The sequence below is a fragment of the Monodon monoceros genome, unplaced genomic scaffold (genome assembly GCF_005190385.1).
Source record: "Monodon monoceros isolate NGI ecotype Baffin Bay Population unplaced genomic scaffold, NGI_Narwhal_1 Super_Scaffold_4, whole genome shotgun sequence".
Taxonomy (NCBI): domain Eukaryota; kingdom Metazoa; phylum Chordata; class Mammalia; order Artiodactyla; family Monodontidae; genus Monodon; species Monodon monoceros.
The window spans coordinates 21,946,814-21,962,166 of record NW_021703781.1 but is presented as its reverse complement, the minus strand read 5'-3'; the positions used below and the strand labels follow the sequence as shown (position 1 = coordinate 21,962,166).

General features: G+C 52.6%; 1 protein-coding gene across 1 annotated transcript in view; it reads right to left on the bottom strand.

Moving 5' to 3' along the window:
* CDH23 (cadherin related 23) overlaps positions 1–15,353 on the bottom strand; it is a 443,685-nt gene that overhangs the window by 251,378 nt on the left and 176,954 nt on the right. The window contains exon 9 of the mRNA XM_029245124.1: positions 9,657–9,735. Coding sequence (XP_029100957.1) covers positions 9,657–9,735 — 79 coding nt within the window. The remainder of the gene's footprint in view (positions 1–9,656; positions 9,736–15,353) is intronic.

The window sequence follows — 15,353 nt, the reverse complement described above, 5'->3', positions numbered from 1 at the left end:
TTGTATGATTTAACCTTGCACCAGGTATCAAGCTAGATAAATAAAAACTTTTATTTCAGATTAGCCCCGGCTGGGGGCTGCCTTGAAAGCTGAGCAGTCATCCGGGGAGTCAGATGAAAAAGGGAGCTGGGAATCTGAGCTGCTTAGAGGGGCTCATTGCAGGTTCAAAGCTCCCCAGAGATATTTGAGAGCTTTTCTGAGGTGGGAGGACGAGATCCCCTCCCAAGCCCACAGCCTGGGGAGGCTGAGGTAGGCGGCTGACGTCCCCCTTGTCCAGCCTTCCTGACCCCCCCTTCCTAAGTGGCCCCTCGCCCCAGTTACCTGCTCCTCATGCCGGTATTTCCTTCCCAATACGTAACACGGCCGGGAGACACTGCCTTTGATGACATTTAGTTATCTCCTCCTCACTAGAATGTGAGCTCTGTGGGCACAGTGACAGCGACTTTCCCCGGGGTCTGGCATGGAGCCTGGCACACAGTAGGCACTCAATTAATATCCACTGGTTAACTGAATGAATGAATGAATGAATGAATCCTAGGATTCCAGTCCGGCACGCAGACCAGCGGGTTGACATGAATCACTTGGTTTCCCAGGCAGAATAGTAAAAGATAGCAAAAGGAATGTGGGTTTTGGAAGCATGAAGGTCTGGGTTTGAATCCTGTGTCCCCCACTTATGTGCTGTGGGACCCCAAGCACGTCTCGTGAGCTCTGTGGGTCTAGTTTCCTTATCTGTAAAATGGCTCTGGCCAGCCGCCTTCTGGGGTTAGGGTGAGGGTGAGAGAGGATGTATGTAGCCCAAGGCAAACTCTCCCACAAGTTCAGAGAGAGAGAGATACAAGATGTTAGAGCAGCATGGCTTGTAATAGCAAAAATCAGTGTATACACCATTCGACAAGAAAATGGATGACCTGTGATAGTTTCCCATGATGAAGTAATACAGAGTAATGAAAATGAACAAATAATATCTACATCAAAAAAAAATATGGATGGATCTATCATATTGAAAAGAAAACACAAGTCCCAGGAGACTGTGTATGATACTTTTTAAATAAAGTTCAAAGACAACTAAATGCAAGCAATATGCAATGTGACAAAATAATTTTTAAAAGCAGAGGAATGAAAAAATGCAAGATTGAAAGAGACAGCTATGGGATGGGGAGGCAGGGGATGGACTGGAGGAGGAACACAGGTATGTGAGGTATGCATGATGGTTTAGCTCTTGGGTTGGTTGGTGGGTTCAGGGGTGTCCACAATATTATTAAAAATTAATAATGAAACCAAAGCGGACCAGTGCTGACCGTAAGCCAAGGACGATGTCTAAAGCAGTTCTGTGTGCCTGAAGTGTGCCAAGATAAAGAAAGAGAATGCAAAACAAATGCCGGCTAATTCCACAACCCTCCAAGGACCTCAAGCCCCTAGCAGTTCAATAAAAAGCAGTTATTCAGAGATGAGGAAAAACTAGAAATGAGTCAAATTTTTAAAAAGACAAATACCTGTTGACCTGGGGAAACCAGACTAGAACCTCCCACCAAAGCAACCACTAGGCATGAAGTAGAATGAGCCCCAGCCACCGAAAGCAGCCTCCAGCCACGACTGGTCTGCCAGACTCCAGGCCTGGAGAGAAGTGGGTTCTGAGCTGAGTTGAGGGCCATCCCCTGCCCAGCTGTGGAGGCGGAATCGAGGTGCTGCTTGGGCCTAAGTGGGAGGTCCTGGGCGTGCTCGCACAGTACATGGGGCCCACAGGAGGCTCTATAGTGTCCCGAGCAAGGGTCAGAGGCTCCTGCCCGTGAGGAGGGTGTGGGAAAGAGGAGAAGCAGAAAGGGAGGGTCTCAGACCATGGCGGTGAAACCTCTTCAAAGTCCACTGACCAATTTGATTCATGGGAAAGAAGCAAGGGGCAAGGCACAGCTACTGACAAAGAGCGTGCAGGGCCTCAGTAAAGGAGAGAAGAACAAAGACTCAGGTTTATCACAAAGGTGGGGCACAGAAGAGTGTGGGTAGCAGGAGCAAAGAAGAAGCGTACCCCTGAAGAGAGGAGGGAGAAGGATCAGGGAGAATGAAGTGCGGGCTCTCCCGTGGTTCATCAGGAGGAATTTAGTGTTAGTGTGACCTATTGTTGTTGTTTTGGTATGTGGTGGGAGAGAACTGGAAATAATATATGTTTAATCAAATTTTTAAAAAGTCAGAGGCACTGTCCCTAAATATTGTTGAAAGAAGAGAGCCATGGGATGCAAACTGGATAAACCTTGGATGGCAAATTCATTCCACCTCTCAAGAGAATGCCTGTCAACTACCAGTGGCTGATGGAGGCTTGGAGGCCCATTCAGGCTCAGTGGGAAAGTGTGCTGTGATCAATTAGTGATGTCTGCCTTGGTATGGGATGGGGGAGATCTGGTACACGTGCTGACACGGGTCTAGTGTGGCAGTCATAGGTGTAAGCAGATCAGCTTTCCTTATGAATATGTTCCTTTCTGCCTAGGCTACCACCAGGAACCCCTTAGAGGTTAGAAGATTCTTTGTCTCCCCCTTTTCCTGCACCATATTTTCACTATATCACCTTGCTGACTTCCCTCCTGTACATCTTCACAACAACCCCCAGTCCTCCCCTGGACTGATGCAGTAACCTGTTAGCAGATCACCCTCATTCCAGTGCTTCCTGTTCCGATCATCCAGAACTCCTATGAGATAAGTCTTCTGATGACCCTCCCACCCCCAGCCATGCTCAAGCGCCCATATCTTTTGCCTTGTATGCCCTCCACCAACTGGCCCCACCACTTGTCTGATCTGCCCTGACTCTTCCCTGGCTCCCTCTTGGCTCCATCTGTTCCCCACTGTGCCTGGCCAGATGCCCTGAGGTTTCTGGGGCTTCCAGGCACCCACTGTGTACTCCAAGCCAGGGGCTTTGGTGTGCAATTCAGACTTCCAAAGCAGATCTGCTTTTCCTGAGTTTTTACTTCTTGGGGGGAGAAACATGCCAAGCAGCTTAATCACAAGGGCTTTGAAGTGATTCAAATGATGGTCTCCTGTGATAGCTGTCCCCCACTAGGCCATGGCCAGGGGCCCGATTTAGTTATTGGCATATGTGGGGGTGTGGGCTTGGGCAAGTCTGACTGCTTATTCTTCCTCTCTCTCTCTCTCTCCACACACACACACACACACACACACACACACACACACACACACACACAGCTTTCATTTCAAAGCGCTCAATGTATTTTCAAGGAACTGCCTCACTTGGTAGCATTGAAAGTGAAATCCAGCGAGGGGCGAGTGAGAGCTTTGTCCTTCACTAACCAACCTGGGCAAGTCCGCCAGTGTGACCCAGTGGTGAGGCCACTGCCTTTCAAGCTGGGACTGAGGGCTTTCAGCCCTGATACTGCGCACCTATTCTTCATTCTAGGCCAGCATTTCTCAACCTGTGTTTCATTATCGCATGTCCCTCCAACCTCCCTAGCCGTTTGAAACATTTTTCCTAACTGCTCCCCCAAGCTGCATGAAATTTTAATACCACAGATATAACATATGTATATCTGTGCCTTATACATAAAAGAAGTAAGATATTTTTTACCTCTCAGAATACATTTTTGCCCCCTTGGGGTGATATTATCTTGTTGATGACACGTGCTCTTCTAGACCAGAGCTTCTCAAAGGGTGGTCCCCAGACCAACCACATCAGCATCACCTGGGCCCCACCCCTGGGGTTTCTAATTCAGGTTTAGGGTGGGGTAAAAAAATTTTCATTACTAATACAGTTCCCAGGTGAAGCTGATCTGGAGCCAACACTTGGAGAACCAGTGTCATCATGCAAATTGGCTATATTCTGGAACCCAAGAGACTTGGGTTCAAATCCCTGCTCTTCTGCTTTGTAGCTGTGACCCTTGGTCAGTCTATAAAAGTCCCTGAGCCTTGCTCTACGTGCCTATAAAGTGGAGTAATGATGTCTCCCTCATACACTATTGTGAGGGATAAACGGGTCCAGCCAGTGCCTGGCTCACAGCAGGTACCCAACAAATGGGGTTCCCCTCCCCTCACCCTGGGGGATATTGCAGAACTGCGGGAGGCCCAGGGAAGCAGGGCTCAGATAAGGAAAGGGATGATGAGAGAGGTTAAGCCTCTTCAGCCTGGAAAGTGGTGTCTGGGCTGAGATGGTGCTGTAATGCAGAAAGTGGTGGAAAGTGCTAGCTTGGGCTCCTTCACCAAATCCTTACACCCCAGGGTGGTGAGGAGGGCCTTCGGGTACCGGAGAAGGGTTTGTTTAGTGTCAATTACAGGAAGGAGAGAGTGAAATGACAGAATTCATCAGTCCGGTGTTTATGGAAAATGAAAATGCCTCCCCGTTGACCTGCTTGCTTCCACCTGCCCTCCTCCAACCCACTGTGAGCTTCTCACAAGGCAACCCCGACCATGTCCCTCCCCTGCTGACCTGGCTCCCCACTGCCCTCAGGACCAGGGCCTGGCTTTCTCCTGGGCTGGGCATTCCACACCCTGCGTGGCTGGCCCTGCCTCCCCCTGTGGCCTCCTCCCCCACGGCCTCCCTCACGCGCTGAGCTCAGCCACGCTCAATTACTGCAGCGCCCAAGATCGGGCTGCACGCTCTCCTGCTCTGGGGTCTTGGTACTCGCTGTTCCTCTGCCTGCAACAGACCCTCCCTCCACACTTCCCGGCTGGTTCCTGCTCGTCAGTCGGGGCTGGCTTAGACGATCGCTCCTCTTGAGCCTCCCCTCCCAGTGACGCTGGGGAGGCTCCCCCCTCCCACGGATTCTTTCTCACTTTTTAAGACAGATATTTTTGAATATACACAAAAGGAGAAAGAACGGACTAGTGGACCCCCCAAGGAGCCATTGTTCCATGTTAACAGTTATCAGCACAGCCCCTGCTGGTCTCCACAGTGTTCCACCAAGGCATTGCAGCCTGTCCCCCTGACCGCCTGCGGGTTCCTGAGGCTGAGACAGTGATTCGGGCCCCACCAGCTCTCAGGACATTCGCACAGAGAAGGCCCTCAATCCACTGTGGGTGGATATTAACAGTCCCCATTTGTTGAGCACTTGCTACAAATTCAGGTGCTCTGCTAAGTGCTTACGCGTCTTAGCTCACTGAATCCTCATAGCATCCCTGTGAGACGTGGGTTATTATTACCTCCACTTCACAGACTGGAAAACTGACGCTCAGAAGGTTACATAGCTGGTCGGTGGTAGAAGACAAGCCAAGGCAGTCTACCTCTGCAATAGAGCTGCTCATTGAAATAGAATGTGAGCCACATGTGCTATTTGAAATTTTCTAGTAGCCACATTAAGTGAAAAAGTAAATAGGTAAAGTTAATTTTAACAGTATGGTATCTTTAACCCAGTACATTGAATATACCATTTCAACATGTCATCGATGTAAGACATTACTGAGATATTTTACAATCTGGTTTTCATACTAAGTCTTCAAAATCCTGTGTGTTATCTTTACAGCATAGCTCAAATCAGACTGGCCACATTTCAAGTGCTCCAGGGTCACACGGGCGACCGTATTGGCCAGCACAGCTAGCAGTCACCACCCTGGACACGGCCCTAAAGCCTGCACTCTCAACCACTTACCTCTCTATACTTAAATGAATTAAGGAGAAAGTGAGTGACTAGGAGTCCCAAGGACCCCTGGTCCTGATCTTTCTTTGACAATAATGCTTAATATTTTATGGCCCTTTAGAGTCTCTCTGGCATCATCTCATCTGCCACGGGAGTTATTATCTCCATTCCATGAATGAGGATTATGGGGTTAAGAGGGCCAAACGCCTTGGCTGGACACCCTGCGGCAGGTGGAGGTGCTGGGCCTCACACTGACAATTCTGGACTCCAAGTCCAGCGCTCTGCAGGGCAGCTGCCCCTTGAAGCAGGACTACCTCCATCTGGTAGAGGAGGGTGTCTGCTCAGACCACAGGCTGGGCTGGCCACTGGGGACAGGAGCCCGCAGAGCTCCAGAGGTCAGGCCCTGGAGGAAGTGATGCCCTTGGTGAGTGGCAGGGCAGGCACAGGCTGAGGGAGCGATGGGGCCCGTGCCAGGTCCTCTCTGGGCAAAAAACTTGTCCTTCTTTGGTCACAGTTTGGCCACAAGAGGCTGAGAAAAAATTGATGGCAATGGAGCCATAACTTACCTCTGAAGGCCTCTTTGTTCTTGGCAAAACAGAGGGGTCACTAGTAATGGGGAAAGCACTGGTGTGCGGACATAAATCCCCCCAGCTGCAGGGATGATAAACAGCCCAGAGGGGACAGGGCCTCAGGGAGCTGGGCAGGTTAACCTTGTGCCATGGATCACTGTGGGCTCAGGTCTGTGTCCGAGGCAGCCCACCTGCCCAGGCTCTGGAGGTGCCTGGAGACTCGGTCACCCACGGTGCCCTCAAGACTCGCACCCAGCTCCAGGAGACCCTGAGGCCCTCAGTTCTTTCTTTCTAATGAAAATGGTTCCAGAGCACCTGGGCTGGAGCAGGCTCCCACACTGGGCATTCAGGGCCAGCGTGGGGCAGTCAGCATGAAGGGGCCCGGGCAGGGCATCCCTTCTTCTTGCTTCAAGCCAAACAGGCACCGGCCAAGCCACCTGGGAGAGGGCTGCGACTTAACACCCTTGGAGAGGCAGGTGTGTGAGGCCAGGCCCTCGGTAGACAATGTTCTTTGCAGCAGTGTCTACGCTGGCCGGCTGGGGGAAGTAGAGAAGAGGCCAAATCCTAGCCTCTGTCCACCTGTCCCCCTGGGGACTGTGCCCTCCTGCCTGCCTGCCTGCTTGGGTTTGGGCTGAGGCTGGCTCACAGGGAGTCCACACCAGCCCAGGCCTGGGGAGAAGGGCAGGCAGGGGAGCCAGGTGCTCAGGATGGCAAGGGAAGAAAGAGGACTGCCCTTTCCTCAAGCTGTCTGAAAAGGATTTGGGTGCGCTGGGGTGGCAACAAATACCCATGACAATGAAGACCATCGTGGCCACCCTGCCAAGTGCTACCTCACCGAGGATGGCAGACATTTGACGCAGTGTTGCCCCCTCCATTTCCACACCCATGGCAGACTCTATCAACTGATTACCGCACTGAGCCTGCTTGGCTTCCTGGTCCTCTTCAGGCAGCCATTACCAATCAATCAAAGTTGGCAGCTAAGAGAAAACCCATTTGTCATCCTTTCTAAAGGCCCTGAAGGCACATCTGTGCTGGCAACGGGAATCCTATAAAACTATGCTAAGTGTTCCAGGCCTTCCAGAACTTTCTGCCTCCTGCCCCCACCTTCACACACATCCCCTACCTGTCGTTTCACATCCTGGGTCTCCCTCCTCGTCCTGTTGTCTGCACTTGGGAACCTGGCCCAGGAGAGCGTGCCTCTGGAAATCTCACAGGATGCTGCCTCAGGCAATCGTCCCCAGACTCTAAGCTTCAGAGCCCAGCCCAGACACCAAAGCAGCTCTGCCCTGCAGCCTCCTGCTCCAGAGGAAAGGGGTGACTGGGGCCATCTCTGAAGGTTAGAGAGGACCTGAGGGTCTGGGGCTGGTGGCCTGGCACCCAGCACGGACCTGAAATGGACCAATGCCCTGGAGGATGGCCTCGCAGTGTCACTGCAGGCATTATTTCCAGTCTGTCCGTGACCTCAGGCCAGGCCCTGGCTCCCTGCTCCCCACCCCGACCTAGGAGTATGTCTGGAAGCAGCCCAGAGCCAATGAGATGAGGAGACAATCCCTTACCCAGCCAGGTATCCCGCTCATGCTGCCACCTCATACTAGGCCCCCAACTGCATCACCCTTGGGGCTCACCGGTGTTCCCTCAGATCTCCAGCACAAGCCCCCTGTCACTGGGAGGCACTTGCTTTGCTTCCCAATTTGACAAACTCATGAAGGATACCAGTATCAGCATGGGCCTCCCATCTCCTCTGCTCACCAGGAGAGGGCCCGCTAATTCCCAGGAGGACCCTGCCTTCCTACAGAATGGCTTCCTTCCTAGGACCTCCTTTTCCATATCCTGGCCTAAGGACCACCTACCTCTGGAGCACTGGGAGAAAGGACCTTTCCTGGGTTGCACCCCAGTCCTACAGAATGAGAATCTTCATGCATGCCAAGGACTCTGCATTTTTGGTAGGAGCCCCAGGTGGTTCTTGGGCATACTGGAATTTGAATACCCGTTACTCTAGAGTGATGTTCATTCATTCATTCTACAAGTACATATTGGGCTTTATTCTTGTTGAGTCCTGTCCTGGGCATCAGAATGGGGAGGAAATGGGGTGCGGGGAGCAGAGGCCCAAACCCACACTGCTGTTACTGACCACATGAGCTGGTCTGACATTCGCTCTGGGTCCTGGGGTCCCCTGGGCTTAGAAGCACAATAACAGTTATGCTAGAAGCTGCAGGTCACAGGAAGCCCATAATGCCCTGATTTCGTGTGTTCCAAGGATGTGAGGGGTCTCCCTCACACCAGCTAACCCTCAACATCCGGAAGGTATTATTAGATGCTAGCAGAAATAATAATAACAGCTATAACTCTTATAAAGTACTTTACATACATTAATTAATAATAACAGCTAACACTTATAAAGTACTTTACATACATTAATTAAGCTCTTGACATATAGTGAGCCTTCTGACTTTTGAACCACCTAAGGTAGATACTCTAATTGCTCCCATTTTATGGATGAGAAACTGAGGTATGGAGAGCCACCCCAGGCAGGATGCTCAGGAGACTCCATCCATGTTCTTGATCACTACACACATTGGTGCCTTTTGAGCTTCAGGGAGAAAATGCCCCCCAAATGCCACTCTCTATTCTTGGCAGTGTGGTAGGGAGGGGCAATGGGGTGGACACTGGCCTGGTGGCCTGCCACCCTCCTGGCCATCAGTCTGGCCTGCCCAGATGCACCAGGCTGACTGTTCACTCACCAGTGGGTTGGGCAGGGAGGCCACGTGTGGGGTGTGGGTGTGGGTGGGAGAACAGGGACAGGTCTGGAGTGTGTGAGTGAGTGAGCAGTTTCTCCTGGACCTCTCACCAGCCGCCTTGCTCCAAAGACACCTAGTCCCAAGACAGCCAAGGAGCTGCTGCTTTGTTAGTCTTTGGGTGGGGATGTGGGGTGAGGGGTCCCATCAACCAGAACCCTCTTTGCATTCAGTCACTATTCTGCTCAACCAAGAGATTGGGTGGGGAAGGAGGGCTTCTGTGCCTCCCTGCAACATTCCAGACGAGACATGACTTTCTAACGGTCAGATATGTAAAAGGAGCATGAAATCAGCCGAAGTTGCAGCTGTATTAGTTCTAAAGTGATGTAACAGCTGCCATCTTTTCATCAAGTGAGTAAAGAAAAACAAAGAAAATCCCAGAGCACTGGTAAGAGTCACCAATGACCTGGGCTCAGAGCCCCAAAGTGCCCAGAAGCCTGAGACCTCGGACAGCGACGCACACTCCTGCCTTCCAACACCACCCAGCAGCCCCAGGCACCTAAGCCTCTGTTCCAAGCTCCTTTTCCCCTCCCCTGCTCCTCCGTCCTTTAGCCAGTCAGTTCCTTGCCTGGGTCCTATGGCCAAGGTTGTCCCTGGGGGCAGGTCCCTTCATGCCACTGTCCCACATGGCCATAGATCTCTCCACTGTCCTGCAGAGCCTGACACTCCTAATGCAGCTCTTCTTGAGTCGGAGTGGGGGACCAGGGCAGCCCAGGCCTTACCTGAGATGATGGTGTAGCCAATCCCCCGGGGACGTCCTTTATCCTGGTCGATGGCGGTGATAACACGCACCGTCGTGCCCTGGGTGGAAAAGAGAAAGAACTTGAGTTTGGTCGCCCAGCCCCAAGGCTGCTCTTCTTCTTTGTAGCTGTCCTGGCACCCACAGCTTCCCTCGCCATGGGGACTTCCTGGCCAGCCTAGGAAGTAGGTACCAAGTACACAGGCCATCATCCCTGGGACATACGCTGAGGCCCCCAGGCAAACACCTCCATGTCCACTGGAGAGGCCCAATCTTGCTGATTCTCTTGCTTCCCCTTCCCCTCCCCAACTCCCCTCGTTTGGATAAACCACCCAGGGAAGAAAAGCTGATGGAGGAGCATCCAGCAGGAGGACAAAAGGTCTGGTCTCTATCTCGAACACACATCAATGCTGTGTGACCTCAGGAAGTTTGCTGCACCCCTCTGGTCTGTTTTTCCCCACCTTAATATGAATAACAACAACTCAGTTTTCAGTAAGGCCTGAGTAAAGGAGAAGATCATGAATCAACTACTCTGTGAATGAAAGCATCATAAATCCTGAAAATGAGTATTTCCAGGGATGACCGTGACAACCATGGAGGCCACCATGGTCCTCTGAACCATGCCCCATCCAGCACTACAGCCAGCAGCTCCTGCCTCACATGGCTCTGCCCCACACCCCATTCATTCTCCCTGCAGCACTGGGGGAGAAGGGGCTAGGGGCTGGGACTCCCACATGGGGATTCAGGGACCCCCCTCCTTTTGGGGAGCACACAATACGCACAGACACTGCTATACAGATATGAGGTTGCTTAGATGCATAAATGTACCCCAGAGTGTACAAGTCCACCTGGAGGAAAGGGTTGTACAGATGGTGACATTTAGGATGGGTCATGAAGAGTGAGTAGGAGTTTGCCAGAGAGAGAAAACAAAAAGGAAAGTGCTCCAGGCAAAAGACACAACACCAGGGGGCTTCCCTAGCGGCGCAGTGGTTAATAATCTGCCTGCCAATGCAGGGGACACGGGTTTGAGCCCTGGTCCGGGAAGATCCCACATGCCGCAGAGCAACTAAGCTTGTGCGCCACAACTACTGAAGTCCACGCGCCTAGAGCCCATGTTCTGCAACAAGAAAAGCCACCGCAATGAGAAGCCCGTGCACCACAAAGAAGAGTAGCCTCCACTCGCCACAACTAGAGAAAGACCGTGCACAGCAACGAAGACCCAATGCAGCCAAAAATTAATTAATTAATTAATTATTTTTTTTTTAAAAAAAGACACAACACCGGCAGGGGTTTGGAGGCCTACGACTCACTGGGAAGAGATGCTGGCATATAATGGCACACTCAAGTATCAATTGATTGGCCAAGTGATTGAATAAATGAACGTACAAATGATTGGATCCTAACTTTGCCACCACCACCACTTGCTGAGTCGCCCCTCACCCAGGGCAATGTTCACTTTGCTCTCCAGGCCCTATCACACCAGCCATGCCTGCCTGAGATTCTGGCCCAGGCTGCAGTTCCCCTGACTGATGGAGAGCAGGACAGCCTTGTCCCCAACCCCTAGGGAGATATCAACCCTGGCATTTGCATGTCTAATGAACGTCTCTTGTGGCATTGGTGCCTCTCACATATTCACTGGTCATCAGCTGGAGACTGAAGCCTGCAGGCTGCACCCTCCACCCCCACCTGAGCACCTTCTCCTGTGGAAAGAGGCTAGTTCCTGACATGCAGGCCTCTGACCTGGAGGGAGTGCCCTGGGGGCAAGGTGCCTCCGACTCCTCCTGGTCTCCCTGCCAGGACACAGGAGGGGCATCTGCCACCTCACCCTCCTGGGGCAGTGCTGCCCCTGCACAGCTGTCACTCCAGCCTCTCCTGAGCCCAGGTGTGCGGCAATCCTGAACGCCCCCAGGTTTGGCTGAGGGAAGGTGAGAATGTTGCAGGGGAAACGTCTCCAGCAGAGAAATGGACACAGCGCAGAGGCGGAGGCCACACAGAAAGCAGGTCTGGCTCCTTCCTTTGCACTCCCCGCTCTTCCCCCCTCCCCCCTGCCAGGAGCTCTAGCTAGATCCCATGGAGGAAACAGACTGTTACAAAGTCAGAGAAAGACGCTATTAAAGACGCATCTCTCGAAGTGGGTTCTGAGGACCTGAGCTGTGTGAGAGAGTGTGAAGCACCTGCGGCGGCAGGGGCCCTTCTCTAGCACCCACTATGTGCCTGGCGCTGCTGCGAACGCCTTTTATGTATTAACTCATTTCACCCTCTCAGCTACCCCGGGAGACAGCCCCATTTTACAGATGAGGAAACTGAGCACCACGAGTTAAGTGGCCTTTCCAAGGTCCCACCGCAAAGAGGGAATGGTGAAGCCAGGATTCAAGGTCAGGTACTTTGGCTCCAAAATGCTCTTGCCTGCCACGAGATGCTGCTTCTGTAACAGGTCGTTATAATAATGATAACTGTCATTTATGAAAGTTGTGGCTATGGACCACGCACTAGTGTAAGCACTTTACATGTATTAATTCATGCCAAATATGGGAAAACACACATTCCCTGTCCCTCCCTTGGAGATGCACGATGGGTTTTAACGTGGTAAAGGCTCCCAGAAGTAGTAAAGCGGTAAAGAAATCCGTTAACCTTTGTTCTCCCCCGTTTTCTGAGCTGAAGACAGATTCTTTTTGTGTAACATCTTAACAGCCTCAGACCCAGGGGTACGTGGGAGGTCATCTGGGAAGCACTGCATTAGATCTGAAGGGTCTACACAAACGGCTCCCCCCATCACTCCAGGGGGTGTCTTTTGGGGGTATGCCTTTCCTGGTGTCACTCCTTACACAAGAGAGGCCTGGATTTGTCCCCAGGCCTGAGAGTCCAGGACTCTGGTCTGAGGCTCCAGCTGCCAGGAAGGGCTTTCTCAACACAGGGTCAGCTCCCTCTTTTACAGCCCCAACCAATCTGAGCCTCACATGTGTTCCAGCATGAGGGTGCCCTGGCTGCCCCTGGCCTGCTGAGGGCAGGGACTGGCCTGCCAGGTCAGCTGGGCCCAGTGCCTACCAAAGCACCATTCCAGACAGTCGCTAAACAATAAACCTCAAGGGGCAGCTGCATGCTTGCAGGCGCACAGCCAGGGCCTGGAGTGGTCAGTGAGCCTCGGGGGGACGGGAAGGGGGCCAGTGCTGGCCTGTGCAAAGAGGGGAGGTGGTGGTCAAGGAACCCTCAGTCCTCAGAGCCCTGTGAGAATCTCCCCATGGGTAGCCCTGCCCTTGGCGGCCTGGAGTCCTCCTGGGGGGCCAGGGCTCAGATGGCCCAGTGGGAGAGCCAGGACCAGACGGCAAGGAGGCTGGCTCTCCCCAGGAAGAGCCACACTTGAGCTTCCACGAAGAGAGCTCTAAAAGGCTCCTGACAAAGTTTGGGTTTTCATCTTTTTGGATAAATAAATCCATTTTTAATAAAACCCTGAGCTTTTAATACAAGTGCAGCCACAAAGACTGGAAATGTTATGAGAAGGAATTAACAGGGAGGACTAGGGGCTCTTGGGAACCCACGGCTCTTGTTTCAGTCTCAGTGATTATATTTTCAATATACTGAAACTATTTCCAAAGATGAGAGGATGGAGAAGTGCCCGTCGCGGGCCTGGGCCCCTCTACAGGGGTGCACTCTGCCTGGCTGGCTCTCCAGAGAGGTACCCCAGCTTGGGGTGCATCAGGGTATGGCCAGGAGAGCAGGTAGGTGGGCGCAGAAGGGCTAGAGTTGGGGCCCACCTGGCCACAGGGCTTCTTCCCTTCATAGGAACCCACACTGCAAGCAGGAGGCTTCCTGGGAAATGAGGCCCCCACCTCCACACCCCCCCTCCCCCGAGAGGCTAAAGGTGCACGGGCATGCAGGGTCCCAACTCCTTATTGGGGGAAGATCAGTACAGCAAGGGGGTTAAGGGTGTGACTCTGGTCAGACTGTCTGGATCTGAATCCTTTGCATGAGTTACTTAACTTCTCACCATTTGGGTTTTCCCCATCTATAAAGTGGGTATTACAACAGTCCCACACCTCAGCAAGGGATACATGTAAAGCACTTGAAACAGCACTGGGTGCACAGAAAATGCTATAAAAGTGACTGTCACTATTCACTGGAGCCTGGAACCACCGTGCGCATCTGATGAAAGCTAAGAGGCCTCTTCCCAGACTATGCATGCATGTGATGTTCCAAACAATTCCAGCAAAATGCAGGCCCCGCAGGACCCCAGGTTAATAATCCCCACCCTGGAGGGAAGACGTTTTCTGGGAATTCTATAGAGAGAAGACCTAGGGGCTCACAGGGAGAGCTAGCATTAGTTGAGCACCCACTGTGTGCCAAGCACTGTGCTGGGCTCCCGCATAGGTTCCTTCACTTTTTTCTCACAACCTCTCACAGTGAGGGTACGTGTGGGGAGACTGCGGCTCAAGGTGTGGTGAGGGGGTGAGTGAGGGTGCCAGGCAGCCCCAGCCTCTGAGGCTTGGGTACCAGTAGGGAAGTCGGGGCAGAGCTGAGACGAGCTGGGACTGCTCTAGAAGGAACATGACTCTCCCTTCTGTGGCTGCCTCCTTCCAAAGAAGCTGGCCAGGAGAGTGGCTGAAGCTGGAGCCTCAGGGGGCCTGTCTACCTCTTTCTCTGCCGGCCGGGCACCACGCCCCTCCCCCATTTCCATGACAGGATTAAGGACTTGAAAGGATGACATGCGGTTTGCTTCGCGAGTGGGAGGCGTCCTTGGGGGGAGGCAGCCGATGGGGCCGGAAGAGACTTCCGACAGGAGCTGCCACAGCAGATTCTGAGGCAGAAAATCCTATTTCTCAGTCCTTAATTCCAGTCAATTCCAGTCAAAGGGCTGATAGGCATCGGCTAGCAGTAATTTGTGCAGTTTATCCGCTCTTTTCACCTTCTATCGGTCCTTCACTGACGGGCAGGCCGACATGCTGTTGCTCGAGTGAGGAAATTAAAATTTGATGCAATAATCCCAAATAAGAAGGATTTTATTAGGTAATATATACACTTTAGATGAGGCATGCTGACCTGATACACTGATAGAGGGAGGCGTAACATGCTGGGAGCTGCAGATAAAAAGGGGGAGTGAGGGAGAGTGGGCGAGGGTCCGGATGGAGGCGCCGGGCCAGCAGAGGCAGGGCCGGGGATGGGGGACTCCTGGGTCCTCTGGCCTGGGGGACTGATCAGGCCATGGAGCTCCTCTACCCTGGCCTGGCCGGGAAAGTGCTGTGTTAAATCAGGGCTCCACACTGTAAAGGGACATGGAGGGCCCAGATCAAGGCACGGAAACGGAGTAGAAGCCTGGGAAAATCAGGCTTAGGGTATATGGGAAGCTGTGCAAGGGACACGGTGAACTTTCAAGTCTGGAGGCAGGGAGGCCAGAGGTGTGTGGACACGGAGGCGATTCCGTGGGCGCTGGGAGAGTCCGAATCTCCCAACTTACTTCCTTGTCTGGCTTGCCCACACCTGGTCATGACCCAAGAGGCAGGACTCAGACCTGCTCCCTGGGAGCCCCCCAGACATTGGCTTTAGTGGCCTTGCAGGGCCAAAGGGACAACCCTGGCAAGGCAAAGAGATATCAAGGTTCCCTCATCCTGAGGAAGAACCATGTCAGATGTCAAGAAACCGAGCATAAGGAGCGCAGGAGACAAGGGGAGCAAGGACCCCGTTTGCC